Raw genomic sequence first — 25,133 nt, forward strand, 5'->3', positions numbered from 1 at the left:
TAATTACAGGAGTTGTCCAAAACACTTATACGGAAAACACTGCTCTTCAAATTGTAAGTTACTGATATGTTTCACAATGTTGGCCTTGACAAACTGATACAATATACAGATGATTCAACAGGGGCCTGCACCTAAATATATCAAAACCAAGTCTATGGTATTATCCCCGCAAATATTTCCAGTTTACTTTATAATATTTATGTTAAACAATGTTATATTAGCTGGTATCATACACAATGATGCTTACTTCAACTCAACACCCAGAGAAAAGTCTGACTCAGCAAAGCTTGTTGTAAATACCAATAACCAGCTTAATTCAAATTTTTCACTAGCAAAATTTACATAATTGTCATTTTTGGCAGATGAACCAATGTCCACTAATGATACAGCTTACCTCATTCCTTTTCAAACATTCATCTAATCTAAAAAAAAAACTTTTAGTTATGTACTTACCATAACTTTGGATGTATGGGATCCATCTCGCCTACATTCATGACAGATGGGTTCGGAGCCGATCCATCGGCTCCGACTCGGCAACTTATATACTAGCACAAAGTCTCTCATTGGCTGGGCTATACCCTATCCCAGGATGCACTACACCTGCTTCCCCAGATCTTGTTTGTTCGCTTTCATACTCCCATGTAAACACAGAGACACTATAAGTCACTATAACCAACTAAAGTTCTTCAAGAAAGAACGCCAAGAAAAAAGTGACTACAGCTCCTCTAAATCCAAATGGCAGGGGGAAGGAGGGTGGGTACTTATGAATGAGATGGATCCCATACATCCAAAGTTATGGTAAGTACATAACTAAAAGATGTAATGGGATCCTATCTCGCCTACATTCATGACAGATGGGACAGCGTCCCTAGCACCTACATCCCGGGTGGCTCATTGGAACACACTCCTGAGAACCGTGGAACCAAAGGAAGCTCTGCCTCGAGAAACCACATCCAATTTGTAATGAGAAATAAAGGAGAAGTCCAGGTTGCAGCACAAATATCATCAATGGATAACTTGGGTGAAAAGCTACGAAGTAGCCATTGCCCTGGTAGAATGAGCCTTGACTGGAAAGGGAAGGTCTTTATTGGCCTGTGAATACACAAAAGTGATACAATCTTTAATCCATTTTGATATGGAGGCTTTTGATACTGGTTGACCCAATTTGTTCGCTGCAAAGGAAACGAACAATTGATTTGATTTCAGCGTTTGAGCGGTTCTATTCAAATAAAGCGTAACTGTCTATACGTCCAATTGATGCAATGTATATTCTGCGTTACTAGAGAATTCTGGGAAAAACACAGGGAGTTCTATGGTTTGTTGCAAACAGAAAGAAGAGGCCACCTTTGGAATAAATGCAGGGTTCAATTTCAATGAAACTCTATGTTTGTGAAAAATCAAATAGGGAGGATCAGAACAAAGAGCTTGAAGTTCTGAAACTCGCCTAGCAGATGTTATGGCTACTAAAAGGCCGTTTTCCAAGACAGAAATTTTAAATCAGTAGTAGCTGGTTCGAAAGGACGGGCAGTTAGGGCAGCAAGAACCATATTCAAATCCCAAGGAGGAACAGGATGAGATAAAGGAGGCCTAAGGAGCCAAGCCCCTTTAAACAAAGTTTGTGAGACATCAATGAAGGTTCAAATGAAGCATGAAAATTAGAGATTGCGCTAGCTGAACCTTAATGGTAGAAACTGAAGAGCCCGACTGAAACAGGAAGGCCAGAAAATTCAGAACCTCCGATACTGGAGCAGTGAGAGGGTCTATACCCGTTGAGCCAGAAGGCAAACCTTTTCCATTTACTGGAATAAAGTTTGATGGTGGAAGGTTTATGAGAAGAAGACAGAATGTGGACCACATCCGTCGAGAGAGCATTGTCTCGGACTAAGGATGGAAGTGGAGTAACCATGCTGCCAACTTCAGGGACCTGAGAGACGGATGAAGCCGTCCTGACTGATGAGTCAACAGGTCTGGCACCGGCTCCAGAAACCATGGACCTTCTATCGCATGCCTCTGTAGGAAAGGGAACCAAACTTGACGAGGCCAGTGCAGGGCAATCAGAATCATCTCGCTCTCCATGTAAAAGGCCTTCTGTATCACCCTCGGTAGGAAGCGTGAGTCAGGCGTCCCTGGGAATCTGTCCCTTGGATGGGAACAGTGTGAAGAACTCTCTGCATTTAGCATTGTGGGGGCTGGCAAACAGGTCGCAGCAAGGAAGACCCCATCTGTCGAAGATTTTCGCAGCTATACTCTGATTGAGGGACCACTCATGGGGCAAGAGAATGGTCCTGCTTAATCTGTCCGCAATCACATTGGACTTCCCGGTATGTGCGTTGCCATTAGAAAGCGGTTGGTAGCAGTGCCAAAGTCTCATGGCTTCTCTGCATAGTGGGTAAGACCTGGTCCTTGCTTGTTTATGTACCATACTACCGACATGTTGTCGGATAGGATCTAATTGGGCCCTGCGTGATGGAGAGCTTGGGTACCAATAGTACCGCTCTCATCTCCAGGACATTGATATGCAAATGTGTTTCCTGGATCTGCCATGTGCCTTGGACCGACCTGTCCAGGTAATGACCCCCACCCTACCTGGGAGGCGTCCGTGGTCACAGTGGCAAGGGACGTTGAGGAACAAAGGATCGCCCTGGTCGAGATTTGACTGTAGGAGCCACCAATGCAGATCTCGGCGGCAACTTTCCGTAATTATAATTAAGTGGTTCAAGGGCAGTTCCTGATAAGACCATTGAACCGACAGTAGCCATTGTAGAATTAGCATGTGAAGTCTGGCCAAGGGAACTAGGGTATAGTCGACGCCATCGAGCCCAACAGTTGTAGGATCCGATGGGCGGGGCTCTTTGTAAGTGAAGGCAGGATTTGACTTGATCTTGTAAGATCTGAATTCTTGCTGCCGGTAAAAGGCGCATTCTTTCTGTGTCTAAGTCTGCGCCTATGAAAGTAATACGCTGAGAAGGCTGTAGTACAGATTTTTGCAAATTGAATGTGATCCCCAAAAAACGGCCCAAGGTGAACGTGGCTCTGAGCGCTTGGAGAAGTAGATGCTCGGAGGCAGCTGTAAGGAGCCAGTCGTCTAGATAAGGAAACACCTGGAATCCCTGACTTCTCAGGTGAGCAGTTACCACTGCCAGACACTTGGTGAACACCCTGGGGGCTGTGGTGAGACCAAAGGGCAGTGCTCAGAATTGGAAATGACTGGCCACAGGAGGCGTAAATGTCTCCTGGACTCTTGAGCTATGGGAATATGATAGTAAGCGTCCTGGAGATCTACTGAGCACATCCATGCATCTTTTTCCAGCAAAGGAAGAATAGATTGAAGAGTGACCATTGAATTTGGACTTCTTCGATTCAATGCATTGAGGTCCAAAATGGGCCTGAAGTCCCCTGTCTTTTGGCACCAAAAATAATTTTGAGTAAGTTCCTGATCCGATCTGGTCGGTGGGGACAGGCTGGATGGCTCTTTTCTAGCAGCTTTGAAATTTCTAATGCTGCCTGATCCCGCTGACTGGGTGGCACGTCCGGGATTTCCCTTAAAGAAAGGGGGTTTGCTGAAAGGGATGACATATCCTCCGGTAATAATGCGAAGCACCCACTGATCGCTTGTAATGGATTCCCAAGCTTGTGGATGCGCCCCGACTGGCTCCGGAGTTGCACAGTCGGGCAACCACGCTGGTTGTATGAAGAACCACGAAAGGAATCGCGGTCTCCAGAGTTACGGGGCCTCTGCCACCTCTGGGGTGGCGTCTTCTGCCTCTGGAGGAATCACTGGGTGGAGTAGAGAAAGACTTTGGGATTTTTAAACCACATTTTCCCTCCTCTCCCAGCCTTGGGATAAGGCCTGGAAGGAAACGGCAGTCAAAGTCTTGCCCTCCTGCTCGCACCGAGTTAGCGTGTCCTTCACCTTGGGTCCAAACAAAGATGACCCATCAAAGGCGTCGGCGAAGGAAGACTTGAAGGCCTCGCGTAACCAGGCTTGTCTCCGAGATGAGCCTCATGGACGAGTTAACAATGGAACAAAGAGTAGTCATCTGTGCGCCAACAGTCGAGGCCAACGCTTCAGGTAGATTACCAACAAGGAGTCATTTAGCTCTTTGAGAAGATCCCTTTGGAGCCTTGTAAAATGACATAAATAATTCAACGACCGTAAGGAAAAGGCCGCTGAGGCCTATCCATACTCCTGGAATCCTTATTAGGAGGATGAATGCCTCTGCCACGTCCTGCTGTGTGGCAGAAGCCACCACCAAAGCATCTACCGTACACCTGAGAAATTCTTTCTGTGGGGAGCTGACAAGAATTTATTGGGCCTCGCAGGCACGGTTCCACAGAATCAGGGTGTTCCCACACCCAATCAAATCAAGGAGTTCATGAGACACCCAGGAGGCGGAGGGCTGAGCCCCAAAGGCCTTGAGGAAGACTGACTCCTCAGTTGCAGGGGTTTTGGCTTGCCAGTCACCTCTCTGTCTCAGAATCTCCAAGATATCTGAGAAGGAGATATCATCCGAAGATGATTTGGGGACCCTTCAGCGTCATCGAGGTCAGTATCCGATGTAATAGACTCATCTTGGGAGTCTACGTGTTTCCTCTTACACAATTTCTTCAGTGGTTTGGACGGACCACGATTGGGGTATCCTCAGGCCCTGGGGAACAGAGGCACCAGTCTCCAAATCTAGGGACGGTGAGGTAGAGTCTAGTTGAACCGGCAGGGCATGGCCCTCATGGCCTCAAAGGCCGGACCTCCAGAATCCAAGGAAGTCACTGGTCTAGAGGCCATGATGGCACTGGGAATTCCAGCAGCCGATGCTCGAGAGGAAGACTAGGCACAAGCACCTAGTCCCAAAGTATTCCCGGGGCCCGGCTGTAGAGAAACCCTGAACCAGAGGACAGGGTAGGAAGCATGGTCGGAGCGAAGGCCTGATAGGGGTCTCTGCTCCGACCGTATGGCTCCACGTTGCTCCACCACCAGCGGCTCCAACAACTCAGAGCGGGTTGGGCGAGGAATCAAAGTGTCGGGGGGGGGGATCGGCTCAGAAGCAAACTGTGCTGGAGCCGAGACCATTTTAACAAATACTGGAGACTAGAAGAGCCTCTGTAAAACCCTATCCAGGTCCGAATCTGATAGCCCCGAGGATTTACAGGACGTAGACATTCGAGAAGACTTTCCTCTAGTACTGTCGGCGCCAACTCGTGGACCATGAGGGAGAAGAGTCTGAGCTGCACATTTCCACCGGCTCAGAAGCCATTGGAGCCGGTGGAGGTGATTCACCTTCAAGACAATGGAGTAGAGTAAGAGAGAGGCAGACTCCAACACCGGGCCCGAAGTCAGTGGAGCCGAGGAAGAAGAGGTCAACTTTTTTCTTTGGAAGCAACAGGAGGATTCAAAGCTTCCTCAAAAGAGGGTTTAATAAGCCCTTTCAAAATAAGCTTGTTCTTACGCTCTTGAAGAACTCTAGCAGAAAAGGCATGACATACGCTGCAAGTCTCTTGTAAATGTTTCGCCCCAAACAATAAACACAAATTGAATGGCTGTCTGTTATGGACATTTTATAACTGCACGAGTGCATTTTTAAACCCTGACTTCTGTTCTTTAGACATAGTACAGGTACTAAGAAATAGAATTCACCACAAAATTAAGCACTATAAAGACAAATAGCGCCAACTGAAAAGCGAGGCTCACTGGCAAGCACTTAGAAATTTACCTCACAAACAACTGACAAAAATACCAAGGCCAAAGCCGGGCTTGGCCGGAAAGCACAAAGAACCACTAGGAATTAAATTAAAAGAAAAATAAAGCCTTTTAACTAAAAATACACAAGGATAGGGCAAGGGCCCTCTAACTAAAACGGGCCTTGCCCGACAAAAAAAAAGAACAAGTACTAGACGACACTCAGCACTCAAACTCTCACAAATAGAATAAAGAAGCTGTTAAAACAGCTGTTTGGTTAATATCTGACACAAAAACCCCAGGTCAAAGACCAATAAAGGTAAAGATAAACACTTAGCTCCAGCCAAGTCGAGACCACGTCCAGCTTGTAAAGCGGCAAACGAGATCTGGGGAAGCAGGTGTAGTGCATCCTGGGATAGGGTATAGCCCAGCCAATGAGAGACTTTGTGCTATTATATAAGTTGCCGAGTCGGAGCCGATGGATCGGCTCCGAACCCATCTGTCATGAATGTAGGCGAGATAGGATCCCATTACATCTTATGCTTTCTAATCCAAAAAGTGTTGATTCACAACTCACAGAAAGAATAACTTTTTTAAAGTTTTTCTCTTAAAAAAAGAGAACAAAGTTATGCCCTTGCAAGCCATTGTAAGCCTAGCCAATTATCCCTTGTGAGACTCAAACCCTGCACCTTGAGTTTGTAAGGCAGACATCTTAACTATTCGGCCACCCTCCCAACTCCAATATTCTGTCACTAAGCATGGTGACTCATTTTAGTGTTTCGAACAGCTTAACAGAGAATTCCACCAAAAATAAGATTCACACCTGACAGTTTTGAAATTAAGTTCCTACTTAATTAAATATTATTTTTATTTATGCTTTTGATGACTGGGATATCTGCATAAACACTGGATATGGTAACATAATTGTTTTTATCAAATATGACATTTTTGAAAGATGACATAAGTACACATACAATGACAGAAAACAAACCATAACATTTCAATTGCTGTTGTTCCCATGCAGTACACATATGTTTTAACAATTTCCATTCACCCCAACATTACATAAATTGATCCAAGTACTGCCTTTCCTTAAGCATCACTTCTCATGAAAATTGTTCTGCATGTATTCTGACAAATTCCATTTATTTATTTCTATGTAAACTGCTCCTTCCATTTTCTATAAATCCCGCCTCCATTTTTTAACCCTTTTGCAGCACTTAGTACTTTAACTATAGTTGGTTTAGATTTTGATTTCCATTTTCTAGTTTCTAGTAACTCCTTTTTTGGCAGACAACAGCATTAAACTTAGAAGGGCTTTACTATACTTAGGCAATTCAGATCCTGTGTCCCATCTCAAAAGAATCATTTCCTTAGTTACAACATGTGCTCCCCCAACATTTCTAACAGAGTAATCTTCAAGAAATTTGTAAAGTCTGCCAGCTTGTTACACTCCCAGAAAAGGTATTACCAATTCTTTCACTCTTCCCCATCACACCTCCAGCATTTGCTATCTGCCTGGGGGAAAAATCTCCCTGCTTGGGGTATAAAACTACCTACTCAAGCACTTCTAGGCAACAATTCTAAACCTTCTGACTTTGGTGCACACGGGAGCCATACAGATGTCCTTCCATTATTCCTTTTTAAACAGTCTTTTCAGTCTTTATTCCACTATTTGTATGTCTTATTAATTATCCAACTTTTTATAGCGGCTTCTGTTCTAGACTCAAAAAAACAAACTCTACCAGATCTGGTCTTTCATTTAATACTCCTCTATCTCCTTCTCTTTGCCAAACATTCTGACATCAATCCTTAGTAAGGCAGGAAGTGTCAAGCATGTAGTTCAAATTTTGTTTGGCCTCATCTCACTCAATAACATTTCCCTCTCTAACTGCTCCATATACATTGGTTCCGTTGGCAAATTTCTCCAGTAAATTCCAGATCACTCATGTCTATTTCATATACTCCCACTTGTAATCATCACCAGTGTCAGAATCTACTTTCTGTATTCCTGTGTTTGCTTAGTTCTTAGAATACTTTCTTCGACTTCATGAATACAATATTCTGTATGATTGTTACTCTCTTAAACGACCTGCATTCAAAATCCAAATATTTCATTCTCTCTCTCTCTCTCTCGGACTTCCCCATTTCATCAATATCCCTTGCCGCTTTCAAGACAGACAAACATATATTGACAGATTAACATTTTACATTTACACACACACACACACACACACACACACACACACACACACACACACACACACACACACACACACACACACACAAACACACAAATTACATGTGCTTTCTTTCTTTTTAACAATTGTCATTCTCTCCAGCATTACATAAATTCCTCAATTCCCACATTCCTTTACACCTCATTCATACTCCAGATCATTACTCTGCCTGTAATGTTCCCACAAATTCCATTTATTTCTATGTAATTTGCTCTTTCCCTTTTATGAAGATCCTACCTCTAGTTCTTTTTGTCTTTTAAAATATTCTGTATTTCAATTACAAATAAAGCTTTCATATAATATGTCTCACTCTACAAAAATAATATTTATACTTTAAATCCATTTAACAACATATGATCTCGAATACCTTTAAAATCTCAAAAATACCATTTCACTTCCCTTTTACTCTATCTAGTACACCACGAATAATGTGTAACCAAGCCACGCACACACACACACACACACACACACACACACACACAGTTTATATATATTAAAAATACAACCATTACAACTACTGTGTTTCTCTAACCTAATTATATGATATACAGTGGCTATAGAAAGTGTATACACCCCTGTTAAAATGTCAGGTTTTTGTCTTATAAAAAAAAGTGAGACCAAAATAAATCATTTCAAAACTTTTTCAACCTTTAATGTGACCTATAACCTGTACAATTCAATTGAAAAACATATTTGTTAGGGGAAAAAAATATAAAAAAAAAATGTACAATACGCTGGTTGCACAAGTGTGCACACCATTTAATACTTTGTGTGGGCACACCCTTAAACCAATACTTTGTTGAAGCATCTTTTGATTTAATTTTAGCATTCAATCTTCTTGGATATACACCTGCCATCCATTAAAGAGACTCTGATTAACGCCAAATAAAGTTCAGCTATCCTAGCAGGATTTTCCTGACATTTACTCAGTTGCCTGCTACAGTAAAAGCCATGGTTCACAGAGAGTTACAAAGCATCAAAGGGATCTCATTGTTGAACGGTATCAGTCAGGAAAAGGGTACAAAAAAATTTCCACAGCACTGGCTATATCATAGAACACAGTGAAGACAGTCATCAAAAAGTGGAGAAAATATGGGACAGCAGTGACATTACAAAGAACTGGACATCCCTCCAAAATTGATGAAAAGACAAGATGAAAACTGGTTAGGGAGGCTGCCAAGATACCTAAAGCAACACTGAAGGAGCTGCAGGAATTTCTGGCAAGTACTGGTTGTGCATGACAACAGTCTCCTGTATTCTCCAAATGTCTGGACGATGGGGTAAGGTTGCAAGACGGAAGCCTTTTCTTACACAGAAAAACATCCAGGCCCAGCTAAAATTTGCAAAACAATACATCAAGGCTCTGAAAAGCATGTGGGAAAATGTTATGGTCTGATGAGACCAAGGTTGAACATTTTGGACACAATTCCAAAAGGTACGTTTGACGGAAAAACAACACTTCGCATCACCAAAAGAACACCATCCCCACGATGAAGCATGGTGGTGGCAGTATCATGCTTTGGGGTTGTTTTTCTTCAGCTGGAACTGCGGCTTTAGTCAAGGTGGAGGGAATTGTGAACAGTTTCAAATACAAGTCACTTTTGGCCAAAAACCTTCAGGTGTCTGCTAGAAAGCTGAAGCTGAAGAGGAATTTCACCTTTCAACATGACAATGACCCCAAGCATACATCCAAATCAACAAAAGAATGACTTCACCAGAAAAAACTGAAGTTTTGGAATGGCCCAGACCTAAATCCAATAGAAAATCAGTGGTGTGACCTGAAGAGGGCTGTGCACAAGATATGCCCTCAGAATCTGACAGATTTGGAGCTCTTTTGCAAAGAAGAGTGGGCAATTATTGCCAAGTCAAGATGTGCTATTCTGACAGACTCCTACCCAAGAAGACTATAATTAAATCAAAAGGTGCCTCAACAAAGTATTAGTTTAAGGGTGTGCACACTTATGCAACCAGCTTACTGTACGTTTTTTATTTTTTATATTTTCCCCAACAGATTTGTTTTTCTTTTAAATATTTCTGCTATTTTCATCTTCTGCCTATTGTGCCAAATGTCATTAGCTGTATTTAATCCTGCATCCTTTAATACCCCATGCATCCCCACCCTTATTCTCCTTATTACTATCATTTATTGTTTTGATATATTGTCCATTGCACTTTCACACTCCTCCTTACTATATGTGTCTTGGAACTGGCATTCCCTGGGACTCCAGTGAAAACAGCACTTCTCAACTGGATGTTCTCAGTTAACACATATAGCTAAATAAATAAATAATGCACTGCTTAATAACAAGGATGCTGACATTTATCTGATAGCCTTATTGCATCTGAGGGTCGAAACTCACACTTTGTTCCAAGTGTGAGCCAATACAACCTCAAGATGCTCTTTTCCCCAGGGTGTGAACTGTCATGCTTAGTAGAATTAAACTTAAAACGAAATCAAAAACATGTATGATAGGGTGAAGTGGGGGAGTAACTGTACTGTTTCCTAAAACTGTGACTATTAGGATGTGTGGCAGAAGCTACATTTTGATCGTTCTCCTAAAACAGCATATTAAAATTCAGTTTCCAAGTATATAACTTAAGCTCTACTATAGAATCTACAATGTCAACACATCTAGTAGGCACAAACTTAAAACCTTTACGGAATAAAGCAAAATGTTCTTTGGTAATGGGAATGTTAGTGAAATTATAAATGCAGAAACCTTTGAATGAAAAAATAATGCCATAATTTCCTGTAGTTATCTTCTCCCCCCCCACCCCCATTTCTAAAACACTTCTATGGGGAAATGGTGTGTTTGTTGGAAACACTGTTCTGAGTCTGTCCCCTGCTTTGATCGACTTGCTAGTTTCTCTGACTGTCTTGGTACATGAAAATCCTGGGGCTCAACAGAAGATAGATCTACCACTTCTGTATCTCTGTAATACCTCCCACTAAACCCTGGTCTCGGGGGGGGGGGGGGTACAGATGGTTTCTGCTTTAATATCAAACATCAGCCTTTTTACTGTTCACCTACGTCAAACACATGGTATGGGATAAGCCTGTTCTTATATTGCTTTAAATTCCTTTCAAGTTTACATTTTTCTTAAGAAAAATAGTGTTGCATCTCTCATCCACTTTCATTATTATTTTCTCATAAAAATTCTTATACTCTAGAAACAATAAATCATTGACAATTTGCTGATGGAGATTTTCCATATCCATTCCCAATGTCCCTTGCAAAGCCTCATTATGACTAATAATTTTCTGAACAAGCTCCAAACCACATCTATCAAAAAAAGAGATAAAATCATCCAAAATTTCATCATTGTAATTTACACCAAATGGGAACTTCTATAACCTCAAGCCCTGAGGTACAATGTTCAACTTGCAACATTCTCTCAAGTAATTGTTCTCAATTTGTATGTTTTTCAGCTTAGCCAGTTTTTTAAAACAAAAATATCAAGTCCCTTAAAGAGGGATAGTTATTGTCATGAACAGTGTTATTTGACATAACCATTGAACTAGAAACAGACTGAAAGCAAAAAGTCTCATCAATAAGGTTTTTAAAACAAATGTTTTTTAGAAATGTCATTAGAAGAAATGTGTCTGTCTTGAATGCTTTTGAAATGTATTACAGCCTTTAGGCCGCTCTGTTAAATGCAGCCTTACATCTCTAAAGAAGGAACAGTAGCTGTAACTTCAGCAAATGTTCTTTTCTCAGCTTCATTTAAGTGTTCACTTGAATTAAAACAAAGGTTCCCTTCTACATTTCCACCATTTGGCCCCAAAACACCATTAGTAAAATCTGTAACAGCATGTTGTGCAACAAAGCCATCCTGTCAGTTAAGCACACTTCACTGTGCATTATGAGAGGAAGTAGGGTTGTGTGATGCAGCCAAAACTGGAGATGGGGTAGAAACACCTGTCTTCCTGTCAAGCCCTCTGTCCTCAGATTGTGAAAGAAGTTCAATCAGTCTAATAAATGTCCCTTTCACCACAATTATTCTCTAATCTCACCAAATGTCTCCTATAATGAGGCTGCAAAACAATCGCTCCCAACGTCTTCTAGAAATAAGATTAAGTTTCAGTAAAAATTAGCCCACTCATCCACCTAATCCATACCTCCCATAAAGAGTCACCCCGAGGAAAAACATGCCAAATCCATCACTCTGAACCCAAGCAGCAATAGAAGAGTTTCTGTGATAGATGTCCCTGTTATCAGACACACTGACTCATCACTCACAAGGAGAGGGTTACAGTGAGTTGTCTTTCAGGCACCAGATCTCTGATGTTGCAAGGGCCCTGTGAACCTTAACTCCTGACAAATATGAATACAACATGGTAATGCTGCATGTGGGAATGAACGGCTACAGACACAAAACCCTTAGAGATATGAAGACAAGCATGGCAGGGCTTTCAATGCACGTTACAAATGTAGGTAAGATGGGAGTCCTGACTGGAATCCTTCTTTTACCTCAAATGATGATAAGATACAAAGAAAAGATAATCATCTTCAATGATTGGTTAAACAGCTAATGCCATTATGGGATGGGAAGCTAATCAGCTTCAATGATTGGTTAAACAGCTAATGCCATTATGGGATGGGAAGCTTTCTTTGTTAAGGAAAACCTGTGTCTCTTATTTCAAGGCTTTTGCACACTGGCTAAAGCCTTTACTGTCCCCCAGTCCCTTTTTAATCTGAGCCAGTAGATGGATTTTCCAGCAAAACGGACATCACTCCCAAAGTTAGATCGTGAGGCACTCTTGCATTTGGAAAACATCCATGTCTGTGTATTTGTGAAACTTGGTTTAAATGTAAAGAGAGTACTGTTTAAATATAAAGAGATCACTGTGTCTATACCAGGGTTATGCCCTTCTCTTGCCTTCTGACCCAACAGCAATTTGTGATGGAGTCTCCATATCTGTCAAGAAACTCATTACAACCAAGCAGATCCCTAGGGATTCACAAACTGAACCCAGTGACCTACAGATCACTCTAGATAATAGCTTGTTTTACACCACCTCATTCATATCCTGATGATCATGTAAGACTCCTCATGCTTTGAAATAATCTCCCCATTAGGGAAAAAAACTCTCGCCATTTTGGGTGTATTTTGGGTGTTTTTTAACTACCCTTTAATAAACTAGGTCACCTATATCTCCAATTTAGGATATGTCCAAAAATTCCTAGACATGATAAACAAAAATTCACTCTAGTTGGCAAATAACCTTCTCGAAAAGGCAGCATTACTGACCCAATTCTTAAAAATATGGTCACCACTTTTGCACTACACCTTCTTCCCCAATGAAGTTTGACCTAAACTGGTGACCTTCTTTAAACTCATAAAAGCTCCTACAACAAAGCACACTGAATTTAATGGCTATACACATCCCAGCCTCTACCCATTCTGTGACAAAATATCAATATTCACTTATGACTGCACCACCCCCTGACTTTAATGCAGCATCAAGCTCCAAAAGGAATCCTATACCAGTTTAGAAAAATGTGTAGAGCTAGCAGCCCTTACCAGAACCAAGTACATTGGGACATTTCAAAACAAAGCACCACAGTGCTTCACCACCATAAATAAATTATACAACAAAAGAAAAACTTAATTTAGTAGATCAAAAACCCCACCGCTCAAGAATAATATCAAAAGCATTACAAAAAATAATCAGGTCCACTTATGCTGGCCTCTAAATCCAAATGTAATTATAAATCCTTACTTAGCTCTATACAAAAAAATGCATTCCTCTGAAAATATTCATGATGTCTGTCATTCTGACCAAATACACACTGCCAATATTTTTGCAAACAAATTTAGTGGCAAGTGCACCCCTGAAACTTCTAATTAAAGCTTCAAAATACCTGAATCGCTCACTCACGCAACTGTCTATAACCAACACTAAAAATACTTACCCCATGGATTTGACAATAAACCTGTTTACTTAATAGTGTAAAACATGCACATGTAGACTCACTCCTTAAGTGGTTTAACCTAGTTTTAGCAACGAGTTTTATCCCTGATGAGCGAAGCCACTGTAGTGGGGATAACCCTCCATAAGAGTGGTGTTACAACTTAATTACAGACCTATCAGCCTTACAGGCATCACCTGCAAAGCTATGGAATATACTGTAACTGATCTCAAAGTGTGATATTAAGTATTTAGCTAGAGTTGACATCCAATAGTTTGGCTTTGTAAAAAGTAAAGGCTTTTTAATTGGGTAAACTTCTTAGAAATGGTTAATGAAGCTGTAGATGATGACCATTCAGTGTATATGGAGTATGTTGACCCGGCCAAAGACTTCTATACCATTCCTCATGCTAGCATCATACAAAAGCTAAATGCTTTTATAAATGACCCACATGTAATAAGCTGGATAGCAAACTGGGTGAATGCCAGAATCCATACTGTGTGAGTTGCAGGTGCCTCATTAGCAAGTATGACATTGACTAGTGATGTCACTCAGGGCTCAATGCTGGGATCGCTCCTTTTTACATTTACTTCTCAAATCTACAAGCAGATAGCCAAGACTTCTGGCTAAGTGTAGTCTGCAGACAACTGTAAACTTGAGAGTTGTTAAATCATCAAAAGATACTTAAATCCTCCAGAAATAACTCTCCCTAGCAAACTCTTGGGGTACTAAACTAAATTCTAAAAAGTGTAGTGTCATCACTTTTCTTTAGAAGACAACTCCTCCCACATCATAAAGTAGAGATACCACACCACTACAAAATTAAAATATAGTCAGGGGGTTAGCTACTTGGGTTGATAACTCTCTCACTTTTGACCACCATGTCATAACAGTTGCCAGGAAATTCTTTTATTTAGCCCAGGTAATTGCCAAACGAATATCACTCTCTTCTAATCAGAACTGATCAGGCCATTTATCAAGTACCATGCTCCCTTTCAGATGCAACTCACTACAAATATCAAGCAGTTATAAACACCCCAAAGGTTCCTAACCAAATGGTTCTTTGTCTCACTTACAGAAGCATTAGAGACCTCATAATCCTAGACCGTTTGTTTTCTTGAAAGTCCAACATTTCCACCAATATCCAAACCAGGGACTTAAATCTTCACCAAAAGATAAATAAAACACGGTGGTGGGACATGTTTATGATTCAGCATCTCCCAAACCTCTGGAATAGACTTCTCCTGCATGTTTAACCAGTGTAATTCACTCTCATCCTTTAAACAGATTGACTGATATGGCCATCTTGGATCAAGGAGGTGTAGCCTGAGGGAGGACACTGGCAAGGATGAATAGTCATAAGATTTAGTGGCCTTCGAATATCTATGAAATCTATGAAACAGCGAAGACAAACCGTTAAAAGGCTAGCCATCAAAATAGCACAAGAGCTGCACCAGACATCCTATGGGAACAGCTTAATGGAACTTAAAAGAGATGGCACGTGACAAACATTTAAAAATCTTTAATGAATCAGTGAAGTTCATGAGGTCAGTATTTTGGGGAAAATAACTATACAAGTCACGGGGAACAACATAAAAGCAGGGAAAGGACAAATTAATGAAGTGTTTGTGACAAAACATTCTCCAGCAACAGAGTATAACCTAAGAAATTATTACAACCTGAAGTTGCAACAGAAACCAGAAGAACTCAGAAATAAATCTTAACAAAAATCATAAATTATGGATTACATTTTTAAAAAACACACATGTATGTATAGAATACAAGTTGATCTACACCTAACGACTATATTCCCTTTCATTTTTCCCTGCTATGTCATTTGTTCTGTAATAATAGGGATAATGATGTTTATATCACTTTTTTCCACCTCTGTCAAATAAAACAAAGCATTTGATTGATTTATCACTCCCACATTGAGAAATACTCTCTGATGTCAGGAACAAAGACTGTATGGCACCAGCACTGTTCTTCCTAACCAACTAATTTCCTGCAATTATATCCAACAATGTCTTTGTTAGAGCGGTTTTAATTTCTACCTGAACTATGAGACAATATGATCCAGTCACTTCAAAGTTCTTAAGCTTACCAAAAACCTCTTACAAGACCAGTAAATAGTTTAAGAGCTAGGCCAGCCTCAAGGTGTAGAAACAAAAAACAATAACTGAGAATCTTTGGTTGATCTCCACTGCGGTTTGCCAAGGTTGTATCAAACCAGTCTTGTTTTGCCTTTTTATCACCTCACCTCCAAAACCACAGTCCTGCTTACTGCTTATACTATGCTGACTGCATTTTTTACCTAAATCATTCATCAGCATCAAACAATTCCTAAAGGCATATTTGCCATGAATGATTACTGATGTGAACATAAAAATAAGTCTGTAGTTTACTAAAAAAAATTGAGAGACCTATATCACCTGAAAATAGCAACTTGCTTTTTAAACACCTCAATATAAATCTGATCTCACTCTTTACCTATATAACTTATAACAAGTAAGTCGTACAACTATTTCATATGCTCTGTAAAACTTTTCTAAAATGGCTTACAATAAACAACCATGTCACCTGCCACTTCTGCCTTTTGGCCATGCCTTTCCTCTTCAACCCCAAAAATCTAATAAAGCAAGTTAGCAGCAATATTCATTTCCATCATTCAGACTTTCCCTTACCTGATGTCCCTTATCTCTCCAAGATCTTTCAAAACTGAGCCTACCCAATTATAAAAAGATTTCATATCCTTAGGAATAACATTGTTATTACTGATAATTTCAGCTTACAGGTGAATACGTTTCTGCTCGAGTTCCATTTTTTTTTGGAAAACTTGACTTTATTTTTTTAATTCTAATTTATAATTCACATCTCAATTTCATATTACTATTTTAAGGTCTTCCCTAACACAAGTGTTCAAAATTACTACGACTGAATAAATACGTTAACATTAGTAGAGCCGTTCTCTTTGTTGACTCCCCCCCAGTCTTTAGAATTGGTCAACCCCCCCCCCCCCGTATCCCCTATGATACCATGATCTTATTCATTTCCAGGTGGCTGTACTTCAATGTATCCTTTTTTAGGATGGGTTCTTATGCTACGGGAGAGATAAGCCATACTGGCATACAAGTGAGCCACTGGAATCTAGGTAAAAGTCACTGGATGGGGAAACCATACAATCCAAAACACAGTGGCTGTGACAGCAACTTGCTTTTGCATCTTAACCCCCAACCCTTTACTTCCCCTTTAAGGTACAGCAATGTTCCTCAGAATACTCAGAACCATGCACACTACCAAGAATGATTTTCAAGCATTAGATGTCATGCCAAACAATGGCTACTAGGCATCTGTTAAAGATCAACGTCACAATGATTCATCACTTCTCCAAAGGAAACTGAAGTGACCCTCATTACTTCTTACTCTGCCCTTCCTCCCCCAGCTGTCTCTCTCGCAATAAGGCTGTCAGTCAAACTTAGATCACTGATGGGCCAGAAAGATGTCCTACCCATCAGCCAAGTGAATTTTCTGCACTATTCTCTAACAGAAATCATTACATCATTCAGGTAAAGGATGTGATGTATTTTTTTCAGTATCCATTTTAACTGTACAGAGAATACACGTTTTTGTTTTCTCACAGCTACAATGGAATCCATACAGAATCATTCCTGCATCCTGAAAAGTAAAAAGCAACAGAAGTTCAGTATAAAGGTTAATTGTGAAGTACTGAAAAAATGGAAAATACAAATATTTAACAAAAAAATGAAAATTAAAGCTGAGAACAGCTGTATCAGCATAAGGTGCACATGCAGCCAATGCCTACCCGTATGCTGCGTAATGTAGAGCAGCATCACCATCTTCACCCTTTAAATCGATTGTTGCATTTGCTTGTAGTAATGCCTGTACAACTTCCACATGGCCGAGATGGGCACTGACCTGCAAGGCAGTTTTCCCCTGATTTCTAATATCCACCTATGAGAGAGAACAAAAGCACAAATGAAAAAGACCATGCCACAGACAAACAGTATGTGCCAAGGAGAATGCAACAAACTATTATGCTGAAAAAATGCATATTAACTCACATTAAGAAAATAAAAGACTTAAAATCTGTTTTTGTGTGTGATATGAATGATACACTATAAAAATGTTCTTCAGTTTAATAAAGCAGACTTGTAACATTGGCAAGTATGAAGCAAAGAGTGAGCCAGTTCATTTGTTCTGCACCTCTTCCTCTGTGAAATCACTGCTTTCTTGTTTGTTTACAAAATCAACCCATCCACTGTTTTTTATATTTATTTTCATGGAATAGACGATCTTGTATGCAACAGTACTGTTTCATTAACAATAAATCCTTCCACAAACTTTCACACACTTATTCTAGATCTCGGTCTCCAAAGACAAGTATGTGCCATATTATTGAATAATACAACTTTGACAGCATGTTAAATCCTTTCATCAAGTAATTCCCATCCTCTAAACATGCAGAATTAAATAACAGAGGACTGATGATATCTGTGTACATCTAAGAAATGGAGAATCCATTCTCCTTTGCTTTGTAGTTTACTGGGAAAAAACAGTGGGAGATGAGTGACTTGGTCCAGTGTGACCTGTGTCACAGCTTCTGTCAGAATGAGGGGGTGGTGTGCAAGGTGACCACCATCTGTGCAGAGGACAAAGAAGGGTTCCTTACATATAAGTGCTTGCAATTCAGATGCCCTCTTGGCTGAAGTAACAAAAGACCCATGTCAGACATATGCCTAAGGAAGGGTAAGAAGGATCAGCACAACAGATTAACTAAATGCGTACAGGACTGTAATTCCACTCACAAGGAGACCCCCCTCCTGCAGATAGCGAAATACGTTTTCAGATGCAATGCTTGCTGGCAACTTTAGTCACTTTGGAAACTTTCTCCAAAAGGTCTAGTGGGAGACAATAAAGCAACCATTTCCACCACTGAAGCCAACAAGAAACTCCCTGGCTTGTAGTGGGACATGTCCCAGTTCCGCTAGGGACATCACACCGGAAAACGCAACCCTTGTGGCAACAAACAATGATTAATATATTTCTTCTTCTCCTGTTTTTCATGGACTGTTTTGTACACAAAAGTGTTGTTTTAACAGGGAATCCTTCCATGAGCTTTCACAAACTCGTTCTACTAAACAAGATAACCAAGAGTCTTCACTATGTAATACCTTAAACCTGTTATAGTGGAGGCCCATGGGATATATGCACACGACCATTTGTTTCAAGGAGAGATGAGAGTGAGCAGCTGATCCAATGCAAGCTTGCCAATTTCTTGGGAGGGAATTGCTTCAGCTCCACCACAGGAGCTGCTTCTTTAGGAATGTTTAGAAGTGTGTTCCACACAATAAGGTGCTTTGGAGAATGGGGGTGGAAACATAAGCAAGAGAAGCAAAGCTCCACACTGCAGACACACATTGTGGTTACAGAACATCATGTATCCACCCACATGCTTGTAGTAGTAGGCAGTACTAGCAAACAAGGGAAAGACAAAAGAGCAGCACAAAATCTACCAGCCTCCGAAAGGACTACGGATGTCGTCGCTGCCTGTTTTCACTCTCTCTCTCTTGTTCTCTCTCTGTGCTTGCATCTTCCAATGTAGGAAAGCAGAATGAATGAGACTACTGCCAATAAAATTAAAATGTCACAAGGCATGGGGTCAAAAATATAAAATGTGAAGATCACCCTTCCACATAGAGGAAGGAGGTATAAGAATAATGTTGTGCTGCAGCCTGCATTGCCTACTGAAGAGGCTTTGCAGGTAGGGCCAGGAGAAAATACTTGCTTGACACTTAACAAGGCTGACCTAGACAAAAAGGAGGCCAAGATGGCATCAACAAAATACTATGGTGGTGGTCTTGCTTCTTCGTTTGGAGTTTTAAATAAGATCTCGACAGACTTGTCCACAAAGAACTTCACCTCAGAATGGGACACTCAGAATGATCAGATTTAGCTCATTCTTAAAGATGGAATGCATGAGTTATATAATCTGGCATAAATGCAACCCTGAGCCTGCTCCCTATCCACAGTATCAGCACAATTGAAATTACAGAGGAAATTGTGAAACCTCACTGAAGCTTTTCCAAACATTCCTTAATCCAAAATCAAGGACATCTGCCAGCTTTTCCACAGCCTGATCTACAAAGGATGGGTATAACTGGGACATGTGAAAAAGTTCAGGGACTTGAGGCCCTTAGTGTTGGATAAAAATTTCACCCCCCTCTTCCTCACCGTGCCCCAATTTTTTTTTTTTTTGTTCCTTATCTGGTGGCAAAGTAGAAAGTCATTGTGGTCTCTGGATCAAACAGATCACTTAGGAACTTTCTATGGAATGCTCAGTCAGAATATCACTCCACCCAACTATGAAATTGCAGAGGGTATTAGCATTATTTGAAAAGCAAGAACAGCATAACACAAATGTTTCTGAGTAACAAAACCGGCACGCTTCAGGACAGATTTCACAGTAAGGACTTATTTATGTATTTATTTATTGATTGACTGGCTGGTATTTATTTCCTTGCAAAGTACGACTGAGTAGTGCCCTTTTTCAGCAGGGCCCAGGGGGAAAAATTCGACTATGCAGACATCATGGACACAATCTGCATTATTTCATCGTTTGCAGTCAGTTTCATTCATGAGCAATGGTTCCATTATTCAGACATCCTAGACATCAGACATCCTTGACATCAGTTATAAATAGTTTTCATTAAAAATAACAGTTACATTGGCTGTATATGAATTCATTTTTTAATATAGGGAGGTATGTGCAGTGCAATATCATCAGTATGCAATAATTGTCAGACTTTACATAAGAAAGTACAGTTGTGTAAAATCTTACCATAACAGTAGATGTCCTTCTCTTCACTGTTGCAGTATTCTTTACTAAAGGGATACCCTGCCAAGGGTAGCCCAACGTCTGGCCAGTATACCAAAGGCTTAGGTTTTCAAGGACATCGTACATCACATGTATACTCCCTGCTCACTGCAAAGGGTATAAAAGGTGATGTACAGACATACATACCTCAGAAATATAAATAGCTCCAGGAGGAACAACAGTCCAAGGAAAAATGGAGAAACATGTGCATCCAGATGGAAAAAAGATGACAGATCAGAAAAAGGGGGAGGAGAGAGTGAATACTGCAACAGTGAAGAGAACAATATCTACTATCATGGTAAGGTTTTACACAACTGTAAACAGAGAATGAGAGGAACCTCCACAGAAAGTGGATCTCGGTTACTAGCAAGGCACCAGACAGAAAATCTCTTCCATTAAGACATACAAGGTTTCCCGGTACTGGGTTTCCTGGCCTTCTGCAGAACCCAAAGTGCGTTCTCAGAACAAAAGGTGCTTAAAAGCAATCAAAACCCTATTACCCAGAGTCAGCTGAAGAGTGGCAAGCGAGTATGGATGAGAAACCCTTTGTCTTATGTGAGTAGGGCCATGCTGCGAGGTAACTTATGGTGATTGCCCTTGGCTAGATACAGAAGAAGTTGGAGCCAATGTTGTATAGGCCAAAAGGGAGTCACCAGCAAGATTTTGGGGGAGTCCTGTTCTATCTTGAGCAGAACCCTCAGTAAGAGAGGAAGGGGGGCAAAGAAAAACATCCCTTTCCAAGAAAAACAGGATGTCCACCTTCCATGCCAAAGGACTTGGGACTCTGATGCAAAACAGAGTAAGTTGTCTGTTCAGAGAGGAGGCAAAAAGATCGATCTGAAGAGTACTGCTCTGGTGGACAATGTCCAGAAACACATCTCTGTGAAGCATCCACTTGCGAGTCTTTGTTGTGGAACTGCTCAGAGAGTCTGCCACAATATTTTGCTCTGAAGTAATACAAAACAGCATGAAGAGTCAACTGATACTGGACTGCCAGATCCCAAACCTGAAGAGCTAGTCTGCATAGGAGGTAAGAGCGAGTCCTTCCTTGCTTGCTGATGTTTCACATCACTGTGGTATTGTCTGTATAGATCTTAAGAGGCCCCCGAAGAAATAAAAAAAAAAAAATATGGAAGGCTTGAGGGGCAGGCCTTGATTTTTCTTTTCTTTTTTTAAACAAGAAAAGTTTATTAAATCATCATGTATAACACAGACAATCATACATTTAAATAAATGAAAACAAAGCACACTGACATCATTTTAGTTGCAAACATTTTATATGACTAAGGATCTCAATTGCAGTTGTTTTATCTCGGTTACTATACTCACTTCTAGTACAGTCGGTTTAGACTTTGATTTCCATTTTCTAGTAAATGCTTTTTTAGGCAGTTACCATAATTAGACTCAGCAAGGCCTTACTATGTCGAGGCAATTTGATTCTGTATACTAGGTCAAAAAATCACTTCTTTAGTTGCACCAATTTGGCATAGTAGTCTGCAGGTAATCTTTAAAGTCTGCCAACTCATTACACTCCCAAAAAATATGTTCCCAATTACCTCTTCCTTCCCCATCACACATCCAACAATCACTGTCTACCTGAGGAAAAATTCTTTGGAATCTACTTGGGATATATTTGTGTAAACACTTCCAAGCAAAGATCCTAAATCTTTTAGACTTGTTGCATATTTGGGAGACATACATATACATACCCCATCGTTTCTTTGTGAACTGCTTATCCAATCTCTCTTCCCAATCCTTTCTAATCTCCGCTGATTAATTCTTATAATTATCACGCAATATTTACTATGCTCTACTAATTCTTTTGTTTTTAACAGCAGTTTCTGTTCTAGATTCTACTAAAAACTCTTACCAGTGCTGGTATTTTGCTTAGGATCCCCCTATTTATTTTTCTTTGCCTATACTCTGACATCAATCCTCGATAGGGAAGGCAATTTGTAGCCTGCAGTCCAAATAAATTCCTGACCTTTCCCCATTCTATTACCTTTACCGCTCTAATTATCTGCTCTCAATATCATGTTTTTTTGCCAGTTTTCTTCAATAAATTCCAGCCCTCTCTTGCCTATTGTTTGTATCCCTAACTGCAATCCCTACTGGCTCTCTTTTCTCTATTCCCAGGTTGGCTTAGTTCTTAGAATACCTTCTGCTACTTTATGAATTTAATATTCTGTATGGTTATTGTTATTTTCAAGGATCTATATCCAAAATCAGTCTTACCTTGTTTCGTGAATTGCACCTGCTTCATCATCATTCCATTCCACTTTGAATTATAGGTTTCTGCTTGTGCTATGTATAGCTTGTGTAGCTCTGAAATATCCCTTCAAATTGGGTAATCCCAAACAGCCTTGTTCTATTGGAAGGCTCAACTTATCCCACTTGATTCTTGGGGTTTTCCCCTCCCAGATAAAATCCTTCAGCTCTTTATTAATTGCTATCCACATCTTCTCCTCTGGTTGATAAAAATATACCTGAATTATGTATAAAACTAAAGGGACTAAAGACATTTTAGCTGCTTGTATCTTGCTATCCATATCCATATAACAGAGCTTCCAATTTCTCAGTTTTTGATCATTTGTTTAGCCTCTTCCCACATATCCTTAGCTTCCACACCAGAATTCTTTTTTAATCTATATACCCAAGTACTTCATTTTATCATGTCCTCAAAATACGGATACTAATGAACCAATTCATACTATTGCCTTTGGTTTTAGCTTCATTAATTTTGTATCCCGAAAAGATATGAAACTGCCTCAAAATGTTCCACAACACTGAAATGTCCTTTTCTGGTTTAATTCCGGTATAAAATAATATCATCTGCAAATACCGATGGCTTTTCTTTTCTACCATACTAATTATATCCTTGAATTTCTGGTCTCTTATTTTCTTTGCCAATAGTTCTAAATATAATGCAAACAACAAAGAGGAAAGAGGACACTCTCTGCTTGGTTCCTCTGCTCAAACAGAAATTGTCAGAGAATGCAAATGTTTCCATTGGCCTGCTGATAAACTCCCAGCTGACTCTGTTAAATGCTTTCCCTACATCAAGACCCACCACCAACAGTGCTATTTTTTTACACTCTGTTTCCCCTGGATCATCAATGTTGTTAATGTCAAATGTTTGCTTCCCCCTCCACAAAATAACATCGATCCATATCTATCAATTGTGGTATCACCTTTGCTATTTTTTTTTAGCCTTTATAGACATAAACACTTTATAATCATGGTTTATTAGGTATTACAGCCACCACCGTGTTATCCCATGATGTTGGTGATGCTTCTCTTAAAATACTGTTAAACAAAACCTTCCAGATCTTTATCAGTTTTTCCCTCCTAGCTTCCAAACTTCCACAGGAATACCATCTGTTCCTGGGGAATTTCCTGTGAATTAGTTATACATCGCCATTATTTACATTTCTCCTCCTATCCTAACTATTAGTAATTGAGCCTCCTCTACCACTAGAGCCTCATCTACCACTAACCTCAACATGTTTGATTTTTCCGTAAACATTTCCATTTGCACCCTTTCTTGACCTCCACATTTCTCTGCTTTATACAGACTTTCATAAAATTTCTGAAATATTTATAGTACCTCTACAGGATATCTTTGTTATTTCCCTTGTTATAAGCTAACTAAGCCTGGTGACAACCCTTTCTACTTTCTGTTGCCTACGCCATTGTACTAAAACTTTTTTTGCTCTGGAGTTATTATCAAAAAACAGTTGCTTAACAGCAATCATTCTAAACACATGCATATTAGAGGTAATCCCTTATTTTTTGTTTAGCATTCTGCAATTGCTCTTCTTGTTCTGTGAGATTCCCCCTATTCTGCAAATATTTGTCAGTTCCTCTAAATAATTCTTGTTACTTCTTAACCGTATCTCTGTTTTTTATTTCCACCCTATTGTTAAACTCTGCTTTAATTTTATCCCACTCATTAGCTATATTTTCATTTTCAGAAGAAATTTCAATCTTCTCTAATAACTCCCAAACAATTTCCACTACCCATTCCTTAAATTCCTCACTTTTCAACGTAGGAAAGCATCAGTGTCTCATTTTTACTTCATTACCCTTTTTTATTTCAGTTATTACTGGCTCATGATCTGAAATAGTTACTGGATGTGTATCAAAACTTTCAACTAAATGCATGTGTCCCTGTAAATGTAAGTTCTGTCTAGCCTAGCCCAGTTTTTGTACCTTGGGCAATAATATGTAAATTCTCTCCAAACTCATACTACCAATTCACATCTTCCATGTCAAATATTTTTCATAAACTTCTTCAAACATCTACCCTCTTTTGTTATATTTTCCTATCTGGACCCCCCCCCCCCCCGCCAACACATCTTCAGTGCTGCAAATCACATTACAGCCCCAACATACAAGTAATATTCCCT

At 40.1% G+C, this 25,133-nt stretch overlaps 1 protein-coding gene across 1 annotated transcript in view; it reads right to left on the minus strand.

The window, feature by feature from the left end:
- Positions 1–25,133, minus strand: part of MIB2 (MIB E3 ubiquitin protein ligase 2) — a 1,775,226-nt gene that overhangs the window by 451,314 nt on the left and 1,298,779 nt on the right. The window contains 1 exon segment of the mRNA XM_044061758.1: positions 17,653–17,801. Coding sequence (XP_043917693.1) covers positions 17,653–17,801 — 149 coding nt within the window.

The sequence above is a fragment of the Protopterus annectens genome, chromosome 2.part0, assembly GCF_019279795.1.
Source record: "Protopterus annectens isolate FY-2018-M chromosome 2.part0, PAN1.0, whole genome shotgun sequence".
In the NCBI taxonomy this organism is placed as follows: Eukaryota; Metazoa; Chordata; order Ceratodontiformes; family Protopteridae; genus Protopterus; species Protopterus annectens.